Here is a 27,463-nt window from a genome sequence, read left to right on the forward strand (position 1 = left end):
GCTAGAATTACAGGGTTTTAATCTGCCTCCAACATTGCATCTTTCTCGTCGCACTCTTCTTCTCTGGGATGAACAGTGGAAAGAATTTCCAGATCTGATAGTTTAGCACAGGTAACAAACTCACTGTCACACTGCACATAGCCGCCACTGGAGGGGCGATATGGGGGCTGGGGGCATCGGCTACGCCAGTGATGCAGAGCGCAAAATTTTGTTGAACTGACTGAAAAAATGATCCCAGGTCCACTGGTAAAGTTTGTTCAACTGAAATATTTGCTATTCAGAAATTCGTTTAACTGAAAGATTTTTGCATAGAATACATAGGAATACTGCCGAGGAGTTTCTATAAGTTTGTTATTCTGAAATATTCGTTAAAATGACATTAGTACAACTGAGAATTTACTGTACTTTGCTCCTTTACTGGTCCTTATCCCAGAAAGTCAACGAAACTAATTTTACAATAAATTGTTTGAATAAAGTGCATGCCTAAATTGCAATAACATTTTTAGTCTATGCCCACTACCATTACTCATGTTTGATATATTTTTGCTAATTCTTGTCTAGTTCTTTATCGTCCGGCCCTCCCCATCGCCACTGGTCGCCGATCTGGCCCTTCGGTTGAAAAGCTGGGAGACCCCTGCATTAGGCAATCAATTACTATGGAAAAGCTGGTGACGAAAGTTGCCAATGTTTCCAATATCACAAAATCAATTGATCGATCACTTCCTAAACATTTTCTGCCCCTACTTGCTCAATCTGTAAATTTCAGCTGAAATATTTAGAGGAGCAAATAAATAATGTAGTGAAAGTGCTGAACGAATAGTATACGATGTTTGAATTGAGGTGTGTAGCTGTGGCAAAAATGCAAATAAAAAATTTTGTAAAAGAATTTGCTTGCAGTCCTTTATGTAGACTAAAGACAAGCAGATAAGTATGTAGTGTGAACACTTTGACCAGAATTAAGTACAGATTGTGTGACATTTTTAATAGATGAGAGATCTCGAACAAATACAGCTTTTTAGGCATTTCATAACAATACATGTTCCATCCTGGCTTTCTGCAGAGCGCATGCACTGATTTTCTCCCATCCAAAAAGGCATACAACCTAAAAGCTATAGAGAGAGCATACAATTACATAAATTCACATTGTAACTTATTAATAACCAAGCACCATGAAACAAAGCCCGACCCTCCCCATTTTTTGAGCTGTTGCCATCTGCGCTTGCAGTGGAGAATTTTCATGAAGCCATGAATCACACTGCAGGAGCAACAGCACTCACTGGAAGTACAGTGCAAGGATCAGCACATATACTTTATAGGTCAGAGCGACCAGTGTGATACCGTGCCTGAACATAGAAGATGCCCTCAGCACAAGCAGCATACCCCATTATGGAACAGTGTTGGCCACACTGTGTCTAGACAGTACACTCTCGACTATGTGCACAGTGTACAATTGAGCCGACCATGCTTACAGTTGAGTGAGCCATTGAGGTGACTTTCTTTTAAGCACAAAATTGTGCAGAAGCACAAAACTATCATGTGTTAAACCTACAGTCGAACTGGTTCAAAATGGTTCCTTTCAAAAGGCCTGGTTTTGGGTTGATTCCAAGATGGCAGAAAAAAAGATTGGTTGTGTTCTCGCTCGACTGAAAATGGTGGCTCAGCTCCGATCTTACGTTCCATTCTGGTTGAGTTCGGCACCTTCAAATTTAGTGTCACTTTAAGAGAGTGTCACTTGGCAAACCTATGTAGTTCCATGAGAATGTCATAAAAGTTGTTGTAGAGTGCACTGAATAGTGGGTGTTTGGTAAACTTGCTTTGCTTGACACTGGAACTTAAGTGCACAGTATCAAGAAAAGTGGCTGCACAAGTACACAAACACCACAAAACAAAAAACTGACAGTTTTGCACATGTATTAGTGCAACTGTGTCTGTTTGAGGCTACAAGTTGTACTTCTAACATTCGGTTTAAGCAGCCACGCAACATTTCTGGACCAGTCAGTATCTATGCTTTGATGAGACAATTTTTGAATAAAGTGATCCTGGTGAGCAGAAAAAGGCTGGTATAGTTGTTTGCTGTGTTCAAGATATGTGCCAGCTGTACATAGAGTATAATGCCCAGACGTTTTGTCTTTTTATGCTATACAATTTTTTAAAATCGTTTTTGGTATTACCGTAGCTTCAACAGGCAGGAATCATTTGGCAACAAATCATAATGTGAAATTAGCTAACTAACAAACTCATGAGATTTAACAAACTCATGATGCCTAGTCATGGGACATGTTGAAGTACTCGTCAATACTTCTTTTTGGGCGGGTTGGTTCATCTTGAAACATATGGGTAACAGCGCAAACAGATGACCACAAGAAGGGAGACACGTACACACAAGCGCTGACTAACAACTGGTTTTATTGACAAAGATAGCACACCTTATATATGCCAGGGTGAAGCAAGGGAAATGAAGGAGAGAAACATATCAAGGATGATAACGTGCCAACAACGCAAGTGCAATACAGCCAACCAAGCACAACAAAATGCAAACAATTATTTTCCGTTTTCTTTTTCTTTGCAATCAAAGCCCCCGACAGCCGCATCCAGAAGATCAAATTCACCATCAATGAGAGCAAGGGAAGGAGTGCTGAAGCATTTGCTACCTAATTTTCGAATCTGGTAGGCTTCTAAACTGATGCACACAGTCTTGTCACTGCTCTTTGCAGTTTTACTTGAACTCTACTGTTATTGTACTTGATGGGCAGCCGTTTTTGCAGCGTGATGGCATCTGCATAGGGTCTTGTGTAGCCCCTATTCTTTGCAACATTTTTCTGGCCAAGGTGGACAACGCACTAGAACAGGTGTTTAATGAGGGGCTGGTTTTAAAAATTTTTAGGTATGCTGACAATTTTTTAGAGCGTTTAAAGAAGCAGCCCGCCTTCACCTACTCCTCTACAGTAGGAAAAGTTTTCTCTATTTTTAGCAAACATGGATGTGGGTTGCGTTTCACCCATGAACTCCCAGACCTTTCAATTTTACAGTTCTTATACCTAAAAATCACATTCTGTGATGACACGTTTGCTGGGGATACTACCCATGGGCTAAGAAGGAGTTGCTGCCCTTTGACTCGGCACACTACAAGACAATCAAGATAGAAATAGCGGTGTTGTGTATGGAATCGGTTCTCCAAAAGCGTGCCCACATCAGATTAAGCACAGTTTTAATAATCAGGTAAGCCATCTTTCGGCTGCAGGGTTCCCCATCTTGGTCTTGGCCGCCGTTTCAGAAACCCTCCTTCAAAAATTCAAACGTGGACCGCGAAGTACAACGGCTGAGGATCGACAGAAGACACCTAAGCCTGAGGTAGTCCCTTACATTCATGAACTTCCCACAATCTTAAGAAGGTGGCAAGTAGGCACGGCGTGCCAATTTGTTTCTCTGCCCAAAATAAGCTAGGAAAGTTATGCCCACATATCTGCAACGCCAGAAAACGTGGATGCCAGAAGAACCACCAATCGCCATTTGTTAAATATTCCACTGGATTGGTGTATTGCATTCCTATATCATTTACGTTTTACGTTGGCGAAACTGGTCGCTGCGTCAATGACCACTTAGGGGAACACGCTCAAAAACTGAAAAAAAAAAAAAAACTAGATGATAAATATGCACATTTAGTTGCGCACGTTAGCAAGTGTATGGATTGTGTGGCTCGGTGAGACAATGATTGTAGGAAAGAGCAGTGACAAGACTGGGCACATCAGTTTAGAAGCCTACCACATTAGAAAATTAGGTAGCAAATGCTTTAGCACTCCTTCCCTTGCTCTCTTTGATGCTGAATTTGATCTTCTGGATGCGACTGTCAGGAATTCTGATTGCAAAGAAAAGTAAAAGGAAAATAATTGATTGCATTTTGTTGTGCTTGGTTGGCTGTATTGCGCTTGCATTGTCGGCACGTTATCATCATTGACACGTTTCTCCCCTTCATTTCCCTTGCTTCACACTGGCATATATAAGGTGTGCTATCTTTGTCAATAAAACCAGTTGTTAGTCAGCGCTTGTGTGTACGTGTCTCCCTTCTTGTGGTCATCTGTTTGTGCTGCTACCCATATGTTTCAAGATGAACCAACCCGCCCAAAAAAAAGTATTGACGAGTACTTCAACATGTCCCATGACTAGGCATCATAAAGAGTTAGTCAGGCCAAGAAATACTCAGTAAAACTGCCCTCTGACAAAGTCGAGAGATGCCAAAGAAGATATAAAACAAAATCAGCCGCCTTGAAAACAAGTTTCAGCTGTTCTGTGAAGAGAAGATTTGCTTGTCACCTCAGTTACCCGGCCTGCTGCTGCATCTGCGGAAAACAGACCTGTGAAAAAGCAATGCTTACAAGAGAGAGAGAGAGAAAAACAAGTCATTGTTCTGGCGTTCAGTGGAGTGGCAACCGAAGGGGACCAAGGAGGCAGATGAGCCCCGAGTCAGGAATAGAGAGGACAGAGACATGATCATCACCTGGCGCAAGACGCGACCAGTCTTCAACCGTGATGGCTCTTGGCGACAGCAACCAGGACACCACATCTTTTCACTGCCTTAGATATGGAGTCTTTTGCTTTCATGCGCTTCACCGAAGAGTTGAGCTCATTGTGAATGACTGAACTCCATGCGAGGAGTTCCTCTTGTAATACAGGGTTTACTGCACTATAAACACAAAGACAAGGAACGCGCACAGACTCACAAAGTTGTGAGTCTGCGCGCGTCCTATCTATTTCTACATCTGTTGTCCATGTGTTTACATCGAAGTAGCCCTCGTATTACAAGATGAACTTCCACCAACTAGCCAAACTTACTACTCTACTCCATGTGAGGAGGCATGGCTTTTGAGAGGAGTCTTATGGAGAACAGCATGACAGTTAAAGCTTTCAGCCCTTCTTTGAGTGGATTGAATTTTGTTTCATTTCAGCTGGAACGTATAATCATGTCTTATTAAAATGCACTGTTTCAAAAATTGCATCTGCATCAGTCTTCCGCTTACAGACTGCAGTTGGGTCAGAGCGCACCTTGGTCAGTATTGCTATTATACATTCTCCCTTTTGTACCTGTTTTAGTATCAAGAGGCGGAATTTCGGGTGACTACTGCGTGGCTTTCCATCAACACTCATGTGTTTGTACGTTGTCCAAGATATACTGTTATTTACCTGTGTTGTTTGTAATCATTTGTTGTTGTGTAAACAACCTCAGTTGCATACTTCTGTCCAAATTGTGTGGAAGAAATGCACTATTTGACATACAATAAAAAAAAAAAACAACTACTAAAGTGTATACAGAAAAAAAAATGCCCGGTATAAGTTTTCTCAGCACAATAGAAAAAAAGGATATTTCTTAAACCCCAGTTTAAACACAGATTCCAATATACAGTAATCTATTGAGCATTTGAATGAATGTGTGATGTTTAGTGGCGCAAGGGCCAGATATGACCGAAGAGCACCAAGCCAGTGTTGATGAGTTTGCAGTGGAGTTATGATTTCTATGAAGTTGATGTGAAGGGGCCTTAAAAATGGTCACTACAAACTGCATAAAGTCTATGTGTAATAAGATTATGGCGATGACAAATGATGTGTACTATGAGCATTAAGGAGCACTGCGAAATAATGATACGATATACAAAATAATAAGACGCTAAAATTGACTAGAGCACCACTGCCTCATTAGAGCCTTTCAGACACAAGGGGCTGGAGGCATGTGCAAGCAAAGCAACTATCACAGCAGCATCCTCTGGAAAGGGAATGCGCTACGAATTTGATGGGCTTATAACATGTACGACAACATCATTTAAGAAATTGAGGACTGCTTTGGTGTTAAAAAACGGTTCTTTACCAAGAAACATAGCCAGGTGAAGAGGGATGCAATATTGATCTCCAAGAGCAAAATGTTTCTTTCTCTCATTTTCGCCTTTCCATCACTCCAACAGGACGTGGAGGACGGTCAGCCTCACCACACCGACCACAGGTTGGAGGTTCATTTCCAGTGAGCAGAAAATTGTGGGTACCAAATGTGTGCCCTATTCTGAGACGACAGAATAGGACATCTGTTCGCCTTGATATTGTTGGGGAGGGCCAAAAATCTAACTGTGGCTTTATAACATGCAGTTTATTATTTATTTCTGCGTTCCACATGCGTTGTCAGTGTTTTCGCAGTTTCTTTCATAAGAAGGGCTTCAGATCTGTGACAGGGACAGCAGCCATAGGAATAATAGCTAGTGATGTGAGCGATGTGGCCATTTTATCAGCTAGTACATTACCCTCGATGCCTCTGTGGCCAGGTACCCAGCATATTACTACATGTCTATGTGATAGATAAATATTGCATAAGAGTGAGTAAAGTTCAATGAAAACAGGATTTGTATGCTTTTGTAATGAAATTAACGCTTTTACAAGACTTAACGAATCTGTGAATACTATTGCTCTGTCAAGTTTTAATTTCTTTATATGTTTTACTGCAGAGAGTACTGTATAGGATTCTGCAGTGAAGATACTTGTTTGCGGGTTCAATACGTCAGATTTAGAAAAAGAGGGACTAACAACAGCATAAGATACACCAGCATGTGATTTTGACGCGTCTGTGTAGAATTCAAAGCAGGAGTACTTCGATTGAGTTCACGGAAATGCATTGCGATTTCGAGGTCAGGTGCGTGCTTTGTGACCTCTACAAAGGATACATCACAGTCTATCACCTGCCACTTTCAGGGTGGTAATAGCTTAGCTGGAGGCATTAGGCAATGTTCGAGAACTGCAACATCCATTACCTCACTAAGTTCTCTTGCACGCAATGACAAAGGAAGTCTCATAGAGGGTATATTACGAAAAAATGTTTCACACGTCAAGTCGTTAATGGTTGTGAAGTAAGGATGTTCTTTATTAGAGCGCACTTTGAGAAAATAGGTGAAGCTGATGTATGTTCTCTGAAAATGGAGTGACCACTCATCTGACTTACGTATAGACTTTCGAGAGGGCTTGTTCTAAATGCGCCAGTGGCCAGGCGGATACCCAGATGGTGAACGGGGTCTAACATCTTTAGCGCGCTCGGTGCGGCAGAGTGATACACTATGGCACCATAGTCTATTCGTGATCGAACTAGGCTCCTGTAAAGATTCAGTAAACAATTCCTGTCACTACCCCATGTTGTGTGGGATAGGATCTTAAGTAGGTTCATTGTTGTTAGACATTTTGCTTTAAGACATTTTATGTGTGAAATGAAAATAAGCCTGGAGTCAAGCATAACACCTAGAAATGTGTGCTCTTTGTTGACAGGAATTTGTTGTCTGCCCAGTTCCACACAAGGACCTGGGACCAGGCCTCTCTTTCTTGTGAAGAGAACACAAGAACTTTTGTGGGGGTTGCTTTTAAAGCCATTTTGGTCTGCCCACTTGGACACCTTGTTTAAGCCCTGCTGTACCTGTCTTTCACACACTGTAAGGTTGCAGGATTTGAAACCTATTTGTATATTGTCTACGTAGACGAAATAAAAAATGGCTGGTGGCAGTGAAGCACGAAGTGTGTTCATCTTAACGATAAAGAGAGTGCAACTGAGTATGCCTCCCTGGGGTACACCAGTTTCTTGTATAAAGGGTCGCGATAATAAATTGCCGATTTTCACGCGGTAGATACGAATTGACAAATAGCTTTCAATTATGTTCAGCATATTTCCACGGATGCCCATTCCCGACAAGTCTCGCAAGATCCCGTAACGCCATGTTGTGTCATACGCCTTCTCTATGTCAAGGAATATCGATAAGAAAAACTGTTTATGTACAAATGCATCGCGGATATTTCCTTCAATGCGCACAAGATGATCGGTTGTGACCGCCCTTCTCTGAAGCCACACTGATAGGGATCGAGCATATTGTTGAGTTCAAGGAAATGTATGAGTCTGCGATTAATCATTTTTTCAAAAAGCTTACATAGACAATTTGTAAGAGCTATCGGATGGTAACTTGCCGCCAAGGAAGGGTCTTTACCCTGCTTCAGAACAGGGACCACAATCGCTTCTTTCCATGTGGATGGAAGGTATCCCACAGCCTAAATAATGTTGAAAATTGCGAGTAGTGTACCTTGTGTGTCAGTATGTAAGTTTATGATCATGTAATACATGACTCGGTCAGGTCCCGGTGCAGAGCTCTTGCATGTGTTCAAGGCAGCTCTCAACTTGGCAATACTGAAAGGCCGGTTACATGGTTCATTCTGTCTGCATTTACACATGATTGGCTTACGTTCTTCTATTTCTTTGTGTTTAAGGAAGGACTGAGAATAGTGGATTGAGCTCGACACATGCTCAATGTGCTCCCCAAGAAAGTCTGCCTGCTCTTCTAAGGTATTCCCTTGATCGTTCACCAGAGGCGACGGATTTATTTGCTGCCCTTTTAGCCTCCTTACACTATTCCAAACTTTCGCCTCCTCTGTGTACGAATTTATACCTGAGAGGAACCTCTCCCAGCTTTCTCTCTTCACTTGACGTCATATCCACTTTCTCTGCAGTTTTATGTGTTTAAATTTAATTAGATTTTCTGTATTCGGCGATCTGCACAATATTCCCCATGCCTTATTCTGCCTCTTTTGCGCATTTCTACAGTCATCATTCGTTTGCAGGATAAACTTTTCAGCAGCATAACAAATAAAAGTGGTAAAACATGCGACAGCATCATCTATACTAAAATTGTTTATAAAATCGGGTGATAAATGAGTTGATTCTTTAATATGCTCCAAGTCAGCTGATGTTAATTTCCAAATGGGAACCCGGGGACGGTTGTCATGCTGCGTTATTAAGTTTAAAGTTATAGGAAAGTGGTCGCTTCCAAAAGGATTATTGATGATATTCCATTCCAGATGAGGCAGAAGAGAAGCAGGGCCCATTACTAGATCTATCGATGAATATGAGTTGTGTTATATGCTATAATAGGTCGGCTCCTTCTCATTAAACAGGTAGGCACTAGAGGTCAGAAGAAAATTTTCAATGAGTCGGCCTCTTGCGTCACATCGCGCGTCTTCCCATAACGTGTTGTGGGCATTAAAATTACCCCAAGTATGTAGGGTACCGGGACCTGATGTATGAGGTTATAGATATCAGTTGATAGTTTGGGGGTATATATATGGAACAGACAGTTACTAACTTATTGAAAAGAACACCTCTGACACTGCCTCAAGGGGTGTCTATAAGGCCACGTGGCAACAAGCTACAGACTTGTCTGCTAGGATTGCTACACCGCCGCTCGAGGTGTTAGCCTCATCACGGTCCTTTCGGAAGATGGTGTACTGACGAAGAAAGTTTGTGTACATTTCAGATGTGTCTCTTGAACACGCAGCAACTTTGGATTATGTTTGTGTAGGAGTTCTCTAATATCGTCAAGGTTATGAAGAAGTCCTCTAACATTCCACTGTAATATTTGTGTATCCATTATACTAAATGTGTTTAGTGCTGTGTGTTTAAGAGATGAGGATTAGTTCACTGGCCCTTTGGAGGTGCCGTAACGCGAGTTTTGTCTTTTTTGGAGCGATCGGGAGAGCCTCGCCTTTTCTTAGGTGCTGGTGGCACCGTGTTGCTGGTGGTTGGGTCCATCGCCTCTTGCGAGGCACTGGTCACGTGCTCTTCCAAGCGCTTTGTTGGATGTGAAGTTCTCGGAACGCTGGATCAGACCTTTGAGGCCACTTGCCTGGAGGTGGATGGCCCCTTCTGCTGGGGTGGCGGAGCAGCGCTAGCTGCAACCGCCGCAGGGGCAGATGGCGAAATTGCCGACTCAGTGCTTGTGGGTCGGACAGCCGCCGGAAGCCTTTGTGCTGCTGCCCCCTGACACATCACATCGGCAAAAGTGTTCTTGGGCAGGTAGGATACCCGCCTGCGTACCTCCTTGAAGCTTATATTTTCCTTTACTTTATTGTTACAATTTCCTTTTCTTTTTTCCAGGATGGGCATGACCACGAGTATGCAGCATGCTCCCCATCACAGTTTACACAGTGGAGAGAATTCTCGCAAGCTTCAGGTGTGGTCACGGGCACTATATTTTGCACAAGTTTGGCAGCCTTGGCAGCTCTGCGAACTGTGGCCGAAACGCTGGCATTTGAAACATCTGAGGGGATTTGGCACGTATGGCCTAACATGGAACTTAATGTACCCGGCATCGATGGACTCGGGCAGGACACTTGAACCAAAGGTGAGTATTAGGTGCTTGGTTTCAATTTCTTTGCCATCCCGCTTCATCTTAATTCTCTTGACATTGACAACATTCTGCTCACTGAAGCCCTCCAAGAGCTCAGCTTCTGTCAGTTGGAGCAAATCATCATCCGAGACAATGCCGCAGGTGGTGTTCAGAGTACGGTGTGGAATTACTGTCAATTGAACATCCCCAAATGACACTAGACTGGGCAACTTTTCGTATTGTTTCTGATCATGCAGCTCTAAGAGGAGATCACCACTTGCCATCCTTGATGCCTTGTAGCCTGGACCAAGGACGTCAGTTACAGACTTGGAAACTAGAAAAGGGGAGATCGTTCATACTTATTTATCTGATTTTTCTAAGTGAATGACACAATATCGTGGGAAGTTCGGCCTTTGACGTCCAAAGAACTGGAACACATCTTCGGTGCGCCCTCTTTTCTGAGGGCGATCAGGAGGGGGAGGGAAGAAACTAGCCATAGACAAATGTAATTTTCAGCGACAACGCCAGCCGCCCACCGTGGAGCCCTACAAGGGGACGCTACAGGGACTTTAAAAACAGGTCCTGGAAATGCCAGCTGTACGTTACCACTATAACCAAATATGAAATAACCTCGGTTGGCTATTCACACAAGGTTAACCCTTGCTGCCTGGAAAAATTGGAAGTAAACGGAAGCTAGGAGAAGACAGGAAAGATGAAAAGTGAGAGAAAGACAAAGGCTGGAGGGAGAGAGAGAGACAGGAAAAGGCAACTACCGATTTCCCCCGGGTGGGTCAGTCCAGGGATGCCGTCTATGTCAGGCCGAAACCAAAAGAGTGTGTTGCCTCCGCTGAGGGCCTTAAAGGTCCTGACACTCAGCATCGGCTCGACCCCCAGGATCCCCTTTTCCCCGGACACGGCTAAGCCACGCACGGTCAAACGCGGGAGGGTCTCACCCTCGTGTGCTGGGGTATGTGGTGTCGCAACACACCAAACGCCTGCTGACGCAGACGACCCTGCGAGGCTACTGAGCATTTGATAGGATATATAAACACTATCTGTGAGTGAGCACACGTGCACACACACACATAACTTGTTGCTATCCCCCCTGGACTTAGTCAGGCTAGCCCCTGATGGCTATAGAAGTGTCTGTTTCCACAACAGTGCATGAAGCAAATCTCGTTTTGGGACGCAGCAACCAAATCTTGCTGTTCAGAGACTCAGCAGCATTTTGGAGTGTACCCTGAATATAGCGAAACAACAGCTTTTTGTTTGTCAGCCTCTTATGGATAGGAAGCATAGTCTTCACCTGAGCCCTGGTGAAAAGTGGAGAATAAGCTGGTGCTAACTCAGTCAGGGCTAGTGCTTACTTTTGCTTACACCAGGAAAGCTCAACATCTGGCTGAAACTTGTGGGACTAAAAAAAAATTGTGGGATCAATTAAAAGATTAAGCTCCTACGGTTACCATGACAGGATCTTTTTTTTTTTGCTGTCTTCTGGTCTTAATTTTGCAACTAACTTGAAAAAATTTTATTTTTAAAAGAAAGATTTGATTTTTCAATTTGTATCTCCTCTGAAATGGACATGCATTTAGCATAAACTTGCTTCAATTGCACAATGAAATGTGCGCATTAAAATAACAATTAAAGGGTACATTGTTTTTTGCTATTTGGCTACTTGTGATTTGTTATGCAAATAATGTATAAATGTCTGCCTCTTCAAGTAATCCAGCTGGAATGCCAGAATTGTGCTACCTAATGTTAAACCACCTGCTCAAGAAAAAAAGAAAGAAAGAAAGAAAGAAAGAAAGAAAGAAAGAGTCGTTACAGTGTGATATGTAGTAATAAAATATTACTTGTGAACTTCGGACTATCGGTTACTGGAGCACTCTCAGAGGCGCATGCACTTATTCATCACTAACATAAAATTCCAGTACTTACATTTCTACAACTCTAATAACAGGTCTGTTAGTCAGGCTCTTGCTTCTCTCCATTACATAGCACAACGCAAAAAAATTAAACGTTTTCAGTTGAACTGTACAGAAACAACACACAACCAACTTTTACAAACGTAGTAGGCTACACATCATGAAGCACTGTCAAACCATCGATGTTGTGTAGTGCAAAAGTAGAAAATATCAAACACTGATTCCCCAAAAGCTAGTTCTGTAAAAATGACTGCTTTCTCAACGATTTTTATGGTACACATTAACTCTACTCATTAGAAATTGGTTATAAATACCAGCATTGGCTGTGGCCTGCAAGTGTTGACAATGTAATGGCAGGCACTGTAGCACAGTGAGGCACAGTAGTTTAGTTAGGATCATGTGACAACGCCTTGCCTTGTCACTATAGCAAAAGCAAGCAGGAAAACAAGTATCTGATACCAAACTGCACTGTTACTATGTTTTCCTTTCTTTATGCTGTTAATTATGACTTATCAGTCTGCTGAGACATTTATACGAGTACATCAATGGGAAGAAGTTGTGTATGAGTAGATCCTAACATGGTGGTTTACCATGTAGTGACGCCATGTCACATGCATGTCAATGAAGAGTATGAAAACTGGGTAAGTTCGTATTGATTCATGGCAAATAAGCAAAAGCAACAGCACACAGAAAATGAAGTCCAAGCATTTGTAATGTGTGCATATCTTTCTTCATCTTCGCTTTCCCCATCAAAAGATGGGGAAGACGTTGAGGACTGGATCAGCCTGTACGAATGCGTCAGCACCAATAACAGGTGGGACCCTACTATCATGCTGGCCAACATAGTATTTTACCTCGGTAGGACACCTTGAGTATGGTTTAAAACACACAAAGACAAGCTCACCAGTTGGGATATGCTCAAAACAAAAACTGCGAGGCTTGTTCGGCAATCCTTATGGTCACTAACTTGCCACGAAGAAGGCGTTATCCAGGCAACAGAGCCCTACATCATGTACATTGAAGACGACTTGGCTCTGTGCTGCAGAGGTGATGCACACACAAATGAGCCGGACAAGATTTTCCACATCCTGAAAGGTATTGCCAATGATGCCTTCAACTTGCTGGTCTTCAACAATGTGGCGACGGTGGACGCAGTTATCAAAAAGTGCCGCCGTCTGGAACTTGCAAAAAGCTGACGTATCAACCAACACTTTGCCCGCCTACCAAACACTGTGGCGACATCTTCCTGTGTCGAAGGCCCCCCGTTCCAACAACACTGGCGATGTTACACAGATCGTCCAATGAGAGATTGAGGCCACCTATCCGACTGCCTTCAAATCCAGCTCCCTCAACACACCTGTGGTCACGGTTTCCATGATTCAGGCAGTTGTATGCCAAGAGTTCAACAACATGGGTTTTCACACCATCTGTGCGGTCCATCCTCCTGACACCCACCCGGATTCTTCGATTTCACGCCATCCCACCATCTTATTATTCACCACGTTTCTACAACCCGTCTGAATGGCGCACTGCTGATGACAAGCCCATTTGTTTTCACTGCCGTCGAATCGGGCACATTTCTCGTCACTGTCACAGTCGTTGGAGTTTCCTGGCCCAGACCACCTATACTGGCTCCTCTCACCGAAGCCGCTCTTCTCGTCCCTATACCGCACACTCTAACAATGCCACCACTGAACCTCCTGCGCAGAACCGCCCCATTCACAATCCCCTTCGCCCCAACGCTGACAACCTCGCTCACCCCAGCCCCGTCACTCATATTCCCGGACTCTCTACGGGTGCTTGCACCCGGAAAACTAGACAATGCAGCACCTGGAGGTGACGCTACATTGGCCCCTAAACCGCCAAATCCTCTACTGACGCTGCCCACTCATATGAACCTTCTTGGCGTGCAAGTCGATGGTGTTCCTATATCTGCTCTTATAGACACTGTTGCGCATTCATCTGTTATGAGCGCTGCCCTTCGGAACCGCCTGAAGAAAATAATGACACCCGCTCCGATGCCTGTTGTCTGCATCACGGACGGTGAAACAGCTTCCGCAATTGGTATGTGTGCTGCCCGAATCTCCGTCGCTGACTGCTCTACAATCGTTCTCTACAACCTTCATTGCCCACTGTCTCCATGACATTATTCTCAGCCTGGACTTGCTCTCTGCACATTCCGCTCTGATAGAATGTTCAGCCCGTGCTCTCCACTTTGACCTGCCTGTCCTGGATCCCGCTGAACCACCCCCTTGTCGCCTCAATTCCACTGACTTTATTCGCTTGCCATTTTCAGCACTGACTTATGTTGAGTTTGTGTCATCACCACCAAAGCTTGATAGTCACTACATCACGACTCCCATGCAAGACGTTCTCCTTCCACACGGTATCACGGTACCTCATACAGTTTTATTTAGAGTCGATCCCGGATATATCGAACTCAAAGGGGGATCACGAAATAGTTTGATATATGGATAATTCGAAATATAAGATAAGCATGTCGAAAGCTTCTCTAACAGCTCCACACATCTCAAGGCAGTTTCCCGATGTCGTGACTAACGGGAACTTATCGATCTGTGCCCCCAAGGCGCGCAAAAAAGCAAAAACACAGCGCAATGATCAGAGCACTTTATTTCGGAAGAAAAAAAATCTGTGACTTTTGCTTGCTTTTTCTTCTGCACCATCAAGTTCATTAAGCTGTCCTCAAGCTTGTTGACAGTGTCCAAATGAGAAAGGCCAGCTCCTTCCATTGTGCCACAACAGTGGCGAATGACGTTGAAAGCTGATGCAAGTTCCACTGCAGTGCATGATGGTTGGTCCTCTTCGTCGGAACCTTCGCCGCTGCTCGAGTCTGCGTCCTCGTCACCCATGATGCCAGCCACAATCTCCGCATCGTACTCAGGGTGTTGCGAGGAATTCCGAACGCTGTGGCGACTGACGACTTTTTCTCGCCAGCCTCCACCAGTCGAATGATGTCCACCTTTGTTGAAAAATCGAAATTCTTGCGTTTTTTCACGGCCATGGCTCCGGAACACGTGCCAAAAGCGGAAAGAAAAACGCACTGCACCACACGAGTCTCAAGCCTTCGCGTTGGCCTCGTGAATAAAAGGAACAAAGCGAATTTAAAGACACACCGCTCTGCGTCTCCACACTACCACAAGCCCAAGCTGCACTGACCTCGTTCCGTCTTGCTGCGCCAGCGGTGTCAGCCAACCAAAACACAGGAAACGGGCGCCTGCGGTCACCGTGGTTTCTCCCTCCCGCTTCCCTTTCACACCCAATCGCACTCCAAGTGCTCCTCGTCACATGCCTTTTACCCACACGCCCCTTTCTCAGAGTGTGGGGCGGCGTGCGTGAGATTACGGGAACATCGCGAGAGCTTTATGAGGAGAAACGTACTTGCGGGGGTGGGATGCGATGGGAGAAGCGCACTTGCCGAGGCGCAGCTGAGCACGGAGTTCGATACATCGATATGCCGGTGCACGGGAGTTCTATATACGCAAACAATAGCGCTATACTTTTACATGGGATTCCCAAGGGGATTTTCCGACTGTTCAATATAAGCAATAATTCAATATATCCGGGTTCAATATATCCAGGATCGACTGTACATAGGCGTTGCCGCACCACTAACTGGCGTTTGCTGGAAAGCAACAAATCAACAATCGGGGACTCCTAAATTCTTTCGTTGTACAGGCAAATTCATTGTAGTGGTCTTAGTTGTACGGGCGTCAACAATAGATATTAAATATATTAATTCAGCCAGGGCATAATCAATCATTATACTATAGGACATTTTGTTGTAGAGGCAATCAACTGTATTAAGCTAAATTGGATAGGTAAATTGCACTTTTGAAGTAAGAGAAATATAATTATTACTGCATATGGAGATTAGATAAACCAAGAAAGACACCAACTCAAAAGATGTGTGGTTGCACTATCTTCTTACACGCCAGCTTCCCTTAGCATCATAAATTTTGACAATGTCTGCTCAAGACTGGCTAATGTTTTATCAATAAAGGAGTATTACACTGCACACTACTCAACCTGGCAAGTTTTAAAAATATATTTTGAAAAACAAATTTAAACGGGCCAGAAATTAGAAAATACCTTCAAATATATGGTATCACAGTGAATTACCGCTGCTGCTGTTTGGGCATGAAATTATAAAGAGGAGGTTTAATTTTTCTGCTAGAAGTCAACCTCTCTCTACCAAATAAATAAAAAAAAAACATTTTGAAGGAATGCTTTATGCCTCGAAACTGACTTAGTGGTGCTCTTTAGTGCCCCTTTAAAATCAAATTTAATACACATTCTAAGCTACATGAAATATTGATACTTTGGCAAAGGTATACAGCAATCAAACAACATGAGTACTACAAGTGACTTTTTTTCTTCTTTCTCTTTTTTTGATAACTCTGTATTTCATGTCTGTAGTTGAAAGTGAACTTTTGGAATTAACTTATAGACATTAAATTCTGCAAAATGGCAAGACTACAGTGATTATATGCTTGAAGTACTATGCATAACAAGTAGAATTAATTGCTCACAGCACCTATTATATTTGTGGATTGTGCATGCCTGGTTTAAGAAAATTACAAGAAATTTGATAATTTACACTTCTGGACTTTGAAATTTGGTGTCAGTACTTCTATAAGCGGTCCAGTTAAAAAAGTCACATAAATACAGGGTGCATGCAGACGCATCTCACCGAGAGTGTGCAGGCGGAAGAGTCTTCCCAACTCATAGGGGAGCACTCGCAGATGGTTGTGGTTCAAATGCAACTGACGCAGCATCACCAAATCACCCAATTCAGCTGGCAGAGAACGCAGCTTGTTGCAGCTCAGATCCAGATGAGTCAATCCTGCTAGTTGGGCAATGCCTGGTGGTAGACGTGACAGGCAATTGTCATTCAGGTACAGGCAGCGCAAGTGTGACAGGTTCCAAAGCGCAGGGCTCAGGTTACGGATGATCCCTGCAATAAAAACATTGGTACACTAAGGGAAAGGGCAACTAGCAATAAAAGAAGTACAAGTGCTACAAAAAAACAGACTTAACACGCATTACAGATTATTTCGCTGCAAGAAAAAGAACAGAAGCATAATGCTACATAGACTTCTAGTATTACATGTCGTTCAGAGTGGTAAAAGTCAACACCAAGGAGAAGAGTGAGAGAGAGAGAGAGAGAGAAAAAGAAAAGAGGCAAGTTGATAAAAAGCTTATTGCTAAAGCATTCACTACCTTTACAGGTCACTTCTGCTGAAGTGATCTTGGAGTCATCAGAATAGTGAACAGCACACATGTCTAAACATGTGATCTACTTCAACATTTCGAGTTGCTGGAAATACTAAATGCAGTCACGACTGAACACCACATGTAAAGGTTACAAATGTAATGACTGGTACAAACTTGCAATGTATAAGAAACCCATGACGCAAAAAACACACCTCTTGTTTGTCAAGCAAATGCATGGTAAACAAACATCTGGTTCTCTTCAATGTGAATCCCATGAAAGAATTGAAAAAGATGTGGTATGTGCAGTTTCTGGTCAGAATTGTTATTACTATGATGAGATAAAATAGTGAAAATTGAATGTTTTATTTTGAAGTGGAAGTTGAGGCTTTTGGAACTGACTAAAATAAGGATGTTTGAAAATTTTAATACAATTGAGCACTTTCTGGTAAAAAAAGGGAAAAAAAGAAATTAGTGGAAATGACAGGTACGGTGCCAGTGTAAAGACTGGCTGGCTACACTGTACTGGGTAAATGGGTTGGAAGATTAGAGACCAGATCTTTAAAAAAGAATCCCATTTCATGCCACTCAACATTGGTTTAATCAGCATGAAATAACACTGCATGACTTTGCAGAGACATAATGGATAAAGTTTACGTTCTATGTTTTAAAGGTTCTAAAAGCAGGCATACTCCTCCACCCCCTCCTCCCTGCCCATTACTCTGTCAGGGGCAAGTTGCACATATTGCAGTTCATATTGCAGAGATCTATTTTTCTTTCTGAGCATGCAAAAGCTGCCCTAAGCTTACTTAAACAAAGAAATCACACGAGGCTCCAGAGCACTGCATAGGAATACAGAGAGACCATGGTCAGCAGTTTCGTAGAAGGAAAATAGACCCTCCAGCCTTGAGCATAGTGCTCAATATTTTCCTCACCTGTTATCTCCAACTCTGGCCAGTAAGATTTCTTGCCTGCAGCCACATCTTCAGGGCACATGATGGTGTGTGACCTGCGTATAGGGTTGTAGTCATGCTTTTCTTTATCCTTGTCCCTGCAACCTGTCCTCGACATGGGTGGACCTGAAAGAAAAAAATGAGAAAATGCATAAGTTTACAAACAGCTCAGAACATGCAGCACTAGCAGGTGACAGAGTTTTCTAATAACGTAGGTACATCTGAGTTTGCACCTCAAGCATTGCATTGAGGGCCTGAACCTGTATACACCTGTGTTTAGTGCAATGCTGTGAAAAGCATCACATTAGAGAGTTTTGGCTTGCCCGGCATTCCGGCAAACAAATGTGGACTGGGCGTTTTACCAGATGGGCAGGCGGCGTGAACGTGAGCGGCTTGACAGGTGCTGTCACCTGGTGGCACAGAGCTCAACCAGACAAACACAGAGCTAGCATTGCATCAACCATGTATATTCTACTTCGCTGCTTATGTAAATTTTCAGCAGCGGCAAATCGTGACACAATTACACCTCTGCAAAAACTTATACCAGCAGCAAAAATGAATACACTTGGTTACTGCAACATTAGCTCTGTGTTTGTCTGGTTGAGCTATGCACCACCAGGTGACTGCACCACTCCAGCTGCTCACATTTACACCTACTCCCCTCTGGTAAAATGTCCAGTCCACCTGCGTTAACCGGAGAACCGGACAAGCTAAACTCTTCTTATCTTCAGTGCAAATGATCATTGAAACATATGCAACTGGCTGTAGCATGTCACTGTGAGCATAAAGAGAGCAACCTAAATTCCTACACGGGCTGCTGTGCATGTACATAAGCAATGAAATGTGGCATGTTTATACAATGCGCATTCGGCATATGCCCACTAAGAAGAGTGTAACACTAACACATGCAACATGCTCATAGTTGCTCATACATGCAGCAATGAAACTTACTTTCTAATAACGCTGCAAGATTCTCTAAAACAAGCCCCAATAGAGACAAACCAATAAATTAAAAAAGAAAAGCAACCTACCACTAGCAGATAAAAAGTAAGATCAAGTGGCATGTGACAGTTTCACTATTGTTACAATGTAATAACTTCCATTTGTATTATTAATCAACAAACATTGTTTACACAATCTATTTAACATGTATGTGCATTTTCATCGGTGTCAGTTCCATTGGACAACATGAATGCCATTTTCTATACACATACTACTCCAATTACCCACGAACATTTGAGGAAGGCCTCACAGCAACATACTTGCATCATTCTCAACACAAAGAAGGGAGATTGGATTGGTTATTAAGGAAGATTTTGATCCATTCTACTAATAATTGAGAAATCGTCCAAATTTTTTATGAACCATAGGTATGCAGCCAAGTTTTTAGCAGTTTTACTTGCCACATGCAAGCCGCAAAAAGGAAATACCACTGTTTCTAGGAAGAAATAGAAAGCCTAGTACATGAAAGAATGGTCACCAAAACACTCTAGTTCCATCTGAAAGAAAACAACATAATGCCTCAGGCATGCTACTGAAGGTCAAGTATGATGGTGGCTGTACACAGGTGTCCCCATAAGATAAAACGTTTCCAGCAGAAAGCACTGACAAGGACAGAAAGGGAGGACACACACAGTGGTGTGTGCATCATCTCTCGTCGTGTGGGAGGTCGCACGCGCTGGCGGCACGAGCACGTGTCCTCCACCCTTTCTGTCCTTGTCAGTGCTTTCTTCTCGAAACCTTTCGTGCTATGCACAACCAATGAGCGCAGGCAAACACTATTCTGAAATTCCCCTTAGATCTTCCCTGCCTTTTTCATATATACACTTTCCAGTTTCCAAAAAATATCTTTCTAGAGAGCCATAATAAGACTTACTGTTAGGCTAGTTGGTTCATAGTATAAAGTAAATTTAAAGGAGCACAAGAAAAGACACGACAGGTGTGGTGTCTAGTCCTTTTCCGTGTCCATGTTATCTTTTGCACTCCTTTAAATTTACTTATAGAAGAGAACCATGCCCACTCAACTTGCAACCTTTGCTCAGCAAATGAGTGCTGATGACAGACCATTCGCATAGTGGCTTATCAATGACTGAAACATTTGAAAATCACTGGGTCCACACATTAGTGATTAAATCAATTTCATGGACCTCTGAGAGCTCACGACAGCATGCAAGAGGGGACAGAGAGTACTGATCTTGGTTGTAAATATTACATTTTACCAAATTCTTAGTGACTATCCTGATACCTAAGGGTCTCTAAACACGTTCGAACATTCTGAATGAAGTTCAGTGGGTACAATTTCAATGAACATTTTGTTAGAGAATTTTGGATGAATAAATGCAGTGTGGTATTATTACTATTTGTGGGGAGCCCCACAATGTCGCCGGCAAGACCACCATTATCCTTGATCAGTTGAGGAGACATAAATCGTACTTCGGTGATTCTGAATTCTTTATCTCCTAACTGATCAAAAATTGCAATTTAGCAATGAATAAATTAAAGTTCTTTCATCGTGACGGTGCATCCATCCTTGAAGGAAAAACTAGGCACAGCGTAGTGCCTTGTACCCGATAGTTGCTCACTGCAGACAGCCATATTGCTCCAAAGGAAGCAATCATTTTGACCAACTTCCTTTCAATTGAGATTCGGAGATTAGGTGCAGTTTTGATAAGTCAATGAGGGCCAGATGCATGCAACAACTATGTGTACATTTGCTTCATGCTAGATGCAGCCAGTGTAGTGCTAAATTTTAGCTTGAATGGTTCTATCATGATGGCCACAGAAGAAATTTTCCTTGTGAAGGGACGCTTTATGCATTATTTATCACAGTTGTAGGAGCTCATCACCTGTAGAAGTGTGAGCGGCCAGAAGGAAATCTTTAAAATTTGCATATTAACGAGATGACATGCTGGGTATGAGTATGTCTCACAGAAAGAATGCACGCAGCTGTGAGTGAACTGAAGCACTCAATTGCATCAAAATGCTGTAACTGCATAAATTTACCTATTCTATATAATCTTGTGAGAACATGTTCCCTAATGAATGCCCTGTAACCACAAATATAAAACAGATTTTTGTGCTGCGAGTCATTTAGACCTATTTTATCACAAGCATCACTATGCAGTGATGCATGACTACACTACACATTTCAGTTTATGCTGACTGAAATAACTACTAGGGAATCTCCAGCATTGAAATAGTAAACATTGTAAAGCTGTTATGGCACCTTATATCTATTAATGACAACCTGCGAGGTAACTGAGATTGTACTTATGACAGAAGTGCTGTCACGACACATGTTCAGAACAAAATATTGATCTTGGCACTCATACCTGCATGGTATGCATTATATGTAAATATGTAGCACACATGTTACACTTTGTGTGCATTCAAATATGATTGATGAAAGCAAAATTGTGCACGAGTGGCTAAGCTTAACCATACAGCTATGCTTCACTCTGAAGCTAAATCTGTATCTACGCCACTTGTGCCACAGCTTTAAGTAACAAGTTCCATGTATGGCTAGTTTGTTGGATGTGAAGTCTACCACAAATTATGTTATCCTGCCTACATTCTAAAAAGATGATTTGGCAATGACAGTGTCTTGGTTTGTTTGGTAAAAAATTAAGAACAATTTGCATCTGCACACCTGGCCTTAGGCACAGTAGGTGAGGCCAGGCTGATATCACCAACTGCCAGCAGATAAGCAAAACAAGTAACATGAACAGTGGGGATAAGGTGGCTCTGCTGGTAAATAGTGACACCAGTCCACCAGTCTGATTGGACTCACTCTCTCAAAAACTGAAAGTGAAAATAGCCATAGTTTTCCAATTAGCCACATAAACCAAGCAACTATGGGTGCCAAACACTTCATTTTATAATACACACAACCAAACCACACCTCAGTGTGAAATTGCAGTGCTTACAAACCAACGGCAAATGCAAATTGTCATTTTCAATTTGCCATGGCAAATATGCCAGTCAGCGAACTGTTCATTTTCACAAAACAGGTGTACTTCCACAAAAAAATAGCACAGATTCTTGAAGTTAAATTATACAAACTGATGCTCAAACTGATGCTAGCATACGCTGTACTTTGGTTGCACTGTGATCAAGATTTCTTGATTGAAAATCTCAAATAGTTGCTTGAAGCAATGTCAAAACCAGTAGAAAAGGTCCCACAAAAACGCTTTTGAAAGCAGATGATTTATCCTTGTTGCTTGTTAGATTCAGCCAGATGGTGTTAAGTGTTGCATTGACGCATGATGAGAAAAGATGTACAAGTGCTTGAAATGGCAATAAATCAGAGCACACACAGTGCTCAAATTGCAATGTCAGCAGCTTTAGTTCGTACTTCTTGCCTTATAAGAACAAATTTTCATCTCCTCCCTTCCCATGAAGGTTCTCTTATGGAATGCTTATATGTTTAAAATACATTCTTCAAATTTAAAACTTCAATTTAGCTGTAGCTGGCGCCACCATATATACATTTTTCAAATTAAACCCATGAAACAGGTAATTTCTTGTACATCTATTATTTAGGCACAAATGTGCAAAAATATAGCAGCCTAATATAAGCACTGAAGAAAGAATAAACCAGTCTTTAATGGAAGTGGGTACAATAGATTTCCTGAAGCAAGAACAAGAAGTTCTTTTTGCGCTTTACAAATGAGCTTCTCAAACTATGCAAGAATAAACATTTGCAGAAGCTTTAGTATACAAGCAATAATCATTTGCTTTGTTCTGGGCCCAAGCGTGAGTAAGGTTTGGCACCAAAAAATAAATACTCTTGCCAATGAAAGCCAAACTTGTGACTCCCAACACCAAACCAATGTTTGCCATTTTCTTACTGCTATCAAAGAAGTGATCGGGCAGAACTCCCCTTATATAGTTCTGATAGTGTGTATCATAAATAATAAATACTTTATTAACCCATGCAATGATCAAGGAATCAATTATAAGCTCAGATGCTCTATGTAACTAAATGCTAGAAAAAATGGGGCACTATGTAAAGCATGCCCAGCAGAAACTCAGTCTAACCTTAAGGCACACGAAGGCATGTATGTACAGTCAGCCAAAGAAGTTTATGGGACATGAGATTTGTGAAAAAGCTGAATCCCTGCTAAACCTAAGCACATAGCCTCAAATTCAAAGTTTCAGGGTGAAATACCCTTGGGACCTACACAGGGTGTTCCAAAAGGACTTCTTGGGCAAGTTGGTGCTTAGATTTCCTAGGTATACTTTGTGGCGCAAAATACATTTCTTGAAAAGGGACAGAAGAAGGGAAGACAGTGAAGCGCCAAACTACCAACTGTTTAATGACAGCCTGAACAAACGTATAGAAGAAAATACAACTTCTGCTCATGCGCAGTGAGCCAAGGTGTGACAGAACAACATGGTCATGATAACATACTTTGGATGAAGCATATTTCTGCGGAATATAATACGATAGATGTATCGCTCCACTGTCTTCCTTTCTTCTGTCCCTTTTCAAGAAATGTATTTTGCGCCACAAAGTATACCTAGGAAACCTACATAGGGATCCACTAAATTGGAAGTGTCATGCCTTAACAGAGTAGAAGTTCACAATGTCAGGAATGCATGTTAGGTAAGCTTTTGTGGCAGACTATATGTTTAGCCAGGGTAAAGCTAAAGGATCTTTCACAGCCATCAACCCTGACATCCACCTGAATAATACTGCATGCACATTCCAAACAGAGTATTTGCACTTATTACTATGGCTGAATTCTATTGACAATACAGCGACGCATTCTTATTTGTAAATAAACTAAATCAGAACCATTTAGAATAATAGAATACATAATGTGCACAGCACAATGCATTCTCTTCCCCTTGTGCTCATATTCAATACCTCTGAATAAATAAATTGTGCATAGCACGCAAATTATATGCTTTGCATCAAGGTGGTGACAATCTTGGGGAAGTGCCAGGTTTAAATGCCCCTTATATCCCCCCAAAATAAGAAATATGGCACTTTCTTGCATTTTACTGAAAAGATCAAACCAAATTTTATAAGACAGTTTTGCTATTTAACTTGTGCTGCTGTTGTGGCAGTTTGACAAATGTTATTCAGTTGTTTGGGTGTCTGCCATTTGAGATATGCAATGGTTGCAACTAAAGCTCAGATTGCGAGGTAGAGAAACCCACCTGTCAATTAATATAACTTCCCTTTATTTTTGTTCCATAACATCCTTAGTGTCAACAAGGTCAAACAGTCATCCTTTCTCAAAAATAAATTGCTCTTCAACCAATCCATTAATTCATTCTGTATTCTAACAAAAACACCACATGCACGCTGATGCAGTGTCATCACCATGACACTCAGGAGCACTTTTTTTGAGCTGAAATGTGTCATAACACGTCAGCTTTCACATTTTGTAAAGCCTCTTATTAACTTAAATTTGGTATATAACAATATTTAGCATACATACTTTTCATGTGCATAGAATGCAATGATCCATATATTCTTCTCATTTTACAAACACATGCAGTTAAGTTCACTTATAACAATACCACTTTGAACAATGTATTCAATATAACAATAAAAATACGGCACTGTCACATTGTGCTCTATGGTAAGATAAACAACTTACTCCAGTGCTTTCAAGTTACCGGTCATAACAAAAAAGTATAAGTCAGCAGGAAGAAAAAAATAAAACAGGGTTGCAATTTTCACATGATAACACTATGCCATGTATACATGTGTATGTGCCGCATGCTGCTCCCCCCTTGAAACCTCAATTGACTGCTTCAAAAGTGAAAGCAAGGTGAAAATCTTGACCTCCCCACATCCTCTCTGATCTCCCTTGAGACCCACCTTTTCCAGTCATGCCACGTTCATGAACAGAAGGTAATGAAACATACATCCTGGCAGTTCTAAAGGTCCTAGCATCCCTTTTCAGTGAGCCTTGTGTAGTAAGCATGCTTTCACAATGCGACTGCAGCATGTGCCAGACATTCGACTTCGCCAGACATTCGACTCTGATGGTTCATTCGACAACCTCTCCGGAGAGCTTGTAAAACAATGGATGAACCTACTACACCTCCACTTCAATGCATAGCACAACAATTGGTGAAGAGAAAGTGCATACCAATACCTCGGGAAATAAAGCACAGCTTCTTCAGAGATCATAACAAGGGCAAGAAGATGTGCAAGTTCATGTGGAGTTATCTTTCGCAACCGATGATCTCAATTATATTTTCTGCGAGCAAACTGCTTGAAAATCAGAACATCGTGGACAGTGGAAGCAAAAAAAAAAAAAATGTGGCAAAGCAAAAAAATTGGCAGTATTGCTTGAAGGGCTAAGCACCGACTGCAACAGTAAGGTTTAGCATTGCGCGGGCCGACGTGACATACGCTGGTACGCCAAAGATTTCTGGCACCATTATTTAACATGCCGTGTGGGGCCTGTAATCACATCGCACTGGCACTGCCAGTAAAGAGTCACGCCAGTAAAACTGCATCACTTTCAGGTTTGAGCATTGATATTATTTTGCGCTTCTAATATTTAATAGCGTCAGAAGACTTGACATAAAAGGCATGTGCTGTGACTGTTATCTTTCATGACATTTGTTTGTGGACTGCCATTCTCAAATTTTGAAGAGTAATTTAGCCAAGAATGTAAGACCTTATATGAGCAACTTTAATGATATAATAGTGTAGCAATATAAGGCGCACATATGGCATGGATAAGCATATAGTATAAATATGCCTAAATATATCCGGAGCCCCACAATGACGCTGACGGCTAAAATTCGCTTGGATTGTTCATATAATTGCTATCACAATAAAAGAGGTTGATGAAGCATTGTACCAGTCGTTTCTGAGCGCCAGCATCCAGAACCTGCCAATCAGTCTGCCAATCCTGGTGGAGAAGGCAAAACACTTCGCTTACTTGCTTCAAGACGATTTTCACCCAGGTGGTGACTGGATCCAATACTTTAAAGAGACATGAAATCATATGTACAAGGCTATCATCGTCTAGGCATCTTCGCTGAACATAGGTGCCAAGCAAACCTAGCTTGAAGAAACATTGCCTTGTATTTTTTACACCTGTACACAGAGAAGGACAGCTACAATGGTGATAAAACTGGCTTGTTTTTTTTTTCAGATGCTTCCATCAAAGACACACACCTTGAAAGGGGGCCCGTGTAAGGGCAGGAAGTGCAGCAAGTAGCACGTTACCATACTTCAGTGCAGAATACAGAGGAGAGTGACAAGTGCCCAGTTTTGTCAAATGGAAAGCCAAGAGTTCTCACGGCTTCCGTAGTGCTGCCAGTATACCTAATCGGCACTACCACAATGAGAAAGCCTGAATAAGCTGTCAAGTTTTCCACAAATGGGTAATAGAATTTAAAAATCGAACGAAGCACGAGGGGAGGAAGGTTGTACTAATTTTAAATAACATAAATCTGATATCCATAAAGTAGTGGCACACATGTCTGGCCAGCCAGAGAGGAGCTACAAGAGTAAATCTTGTAAAGACTAGAGGTGTGCAAATATTTGTTTCGAATAGAAACAAAATATGAATAGTAAGTATTGAATATTGAATAATCAAACGCAGATGCATATATTTACAGGAAGATTTATTTTTGTACAATTCAGTAGTCAGTACTAGACTAACGAAAAAAAAATACAGCTGTCGGGGACAAAGGATCAGTTTTAAACACAGGATCATTAATTGTCATTAAAGAAAATTGCATGAATAGCCTCTCAACATCTTTAGAGCCTCGTTGCAAACAAGCTTTCCAAGAGTGAATGGCTGTAGTATGACTAGCTTTCCAATATCGCTGAATAAATAGTTGCTAAAGAAAGATAAGAAGTTGTGAAAAATGGCCAGGCTTAGCTTGGTTAAGCCAAGAATGCGTTGCATATTGTGTTGGGGCCCAGCTTTTCCTCCAGCTGTCGTGACGTCACGTCACGTGGTTGCGCTAAAGGTCAATGGTGGCTGCCCGGCCGTGCCCAAGGGCTGAACTGAGTGATTGCAATATGCAACGCATAAAAAGAAGAAGGTGCAGAAGGACTTGTGTGCCATAGCACACATGTAAAAGGGCCCATTGCAAGAAAAACATCACTGGTAGTCGTGTAAAAGTTGAAACTGCTACATGACTAGACTGCCAAAAAAAAACTGAAAGCCACTCTACAAGCAAAAATCACAGGTGT

General features: G+C 42.1%; 1 protein-coding gene across 9 annotated transcripts in view; it reads right to left on the reverse strand.

Moving 5' to 3' along the window:
- Window positions 1-27,463, reverse strand: part of twin (CCR4-NOT transcription complex subunit 6-like twin) — a 300,870-nt gene that overhangs the window by 260,441 nt on the left and 12,966 nt on the right. For 8 of the 9 annotated variants that reach the window (XM_050195821.2, XM_050195820.2, XM_050195834.3 and 5 more), the window contains exons 2-3: window positions 18,262-18,405; window positions 16,806-17,069 (exon numbers count right to left, since the gene is read on the reverse strand). In XM_050195821.2, the coding sequence (XP_050051778.1) occupies window positions 16,806-17,069; window positions 18,262-18,397 (400 nt within the window). In that variant the 5' untranslated portion in view covers window positions 18,398-18,405. Of the gene's footprint in view, window positions 1-16,805; window positions 17,070-18,261; window positions 18,406-26,114; window positions 26,240-27,463 lie in introns of all 9 variants that reach the window. The other variant, XM_055063546.1, reaches the window with a different exon arrangement.

The sequence above is a fragment of the Dermacentor andersoni genome, chromosome 1 (assembly GCF_023375885.2).
Source record: "Dermacentor andersoni chromosome 1, qqDerAnde1_hic_scaffold, whole genome shotgun sequence".
NCBI classification, from domain to species: Eukaryota; Metazoa; Arthropoda; class Arachnida; order Ixodida; family Ixodidae; genus Dermacentor; species Dermacentor andersoni.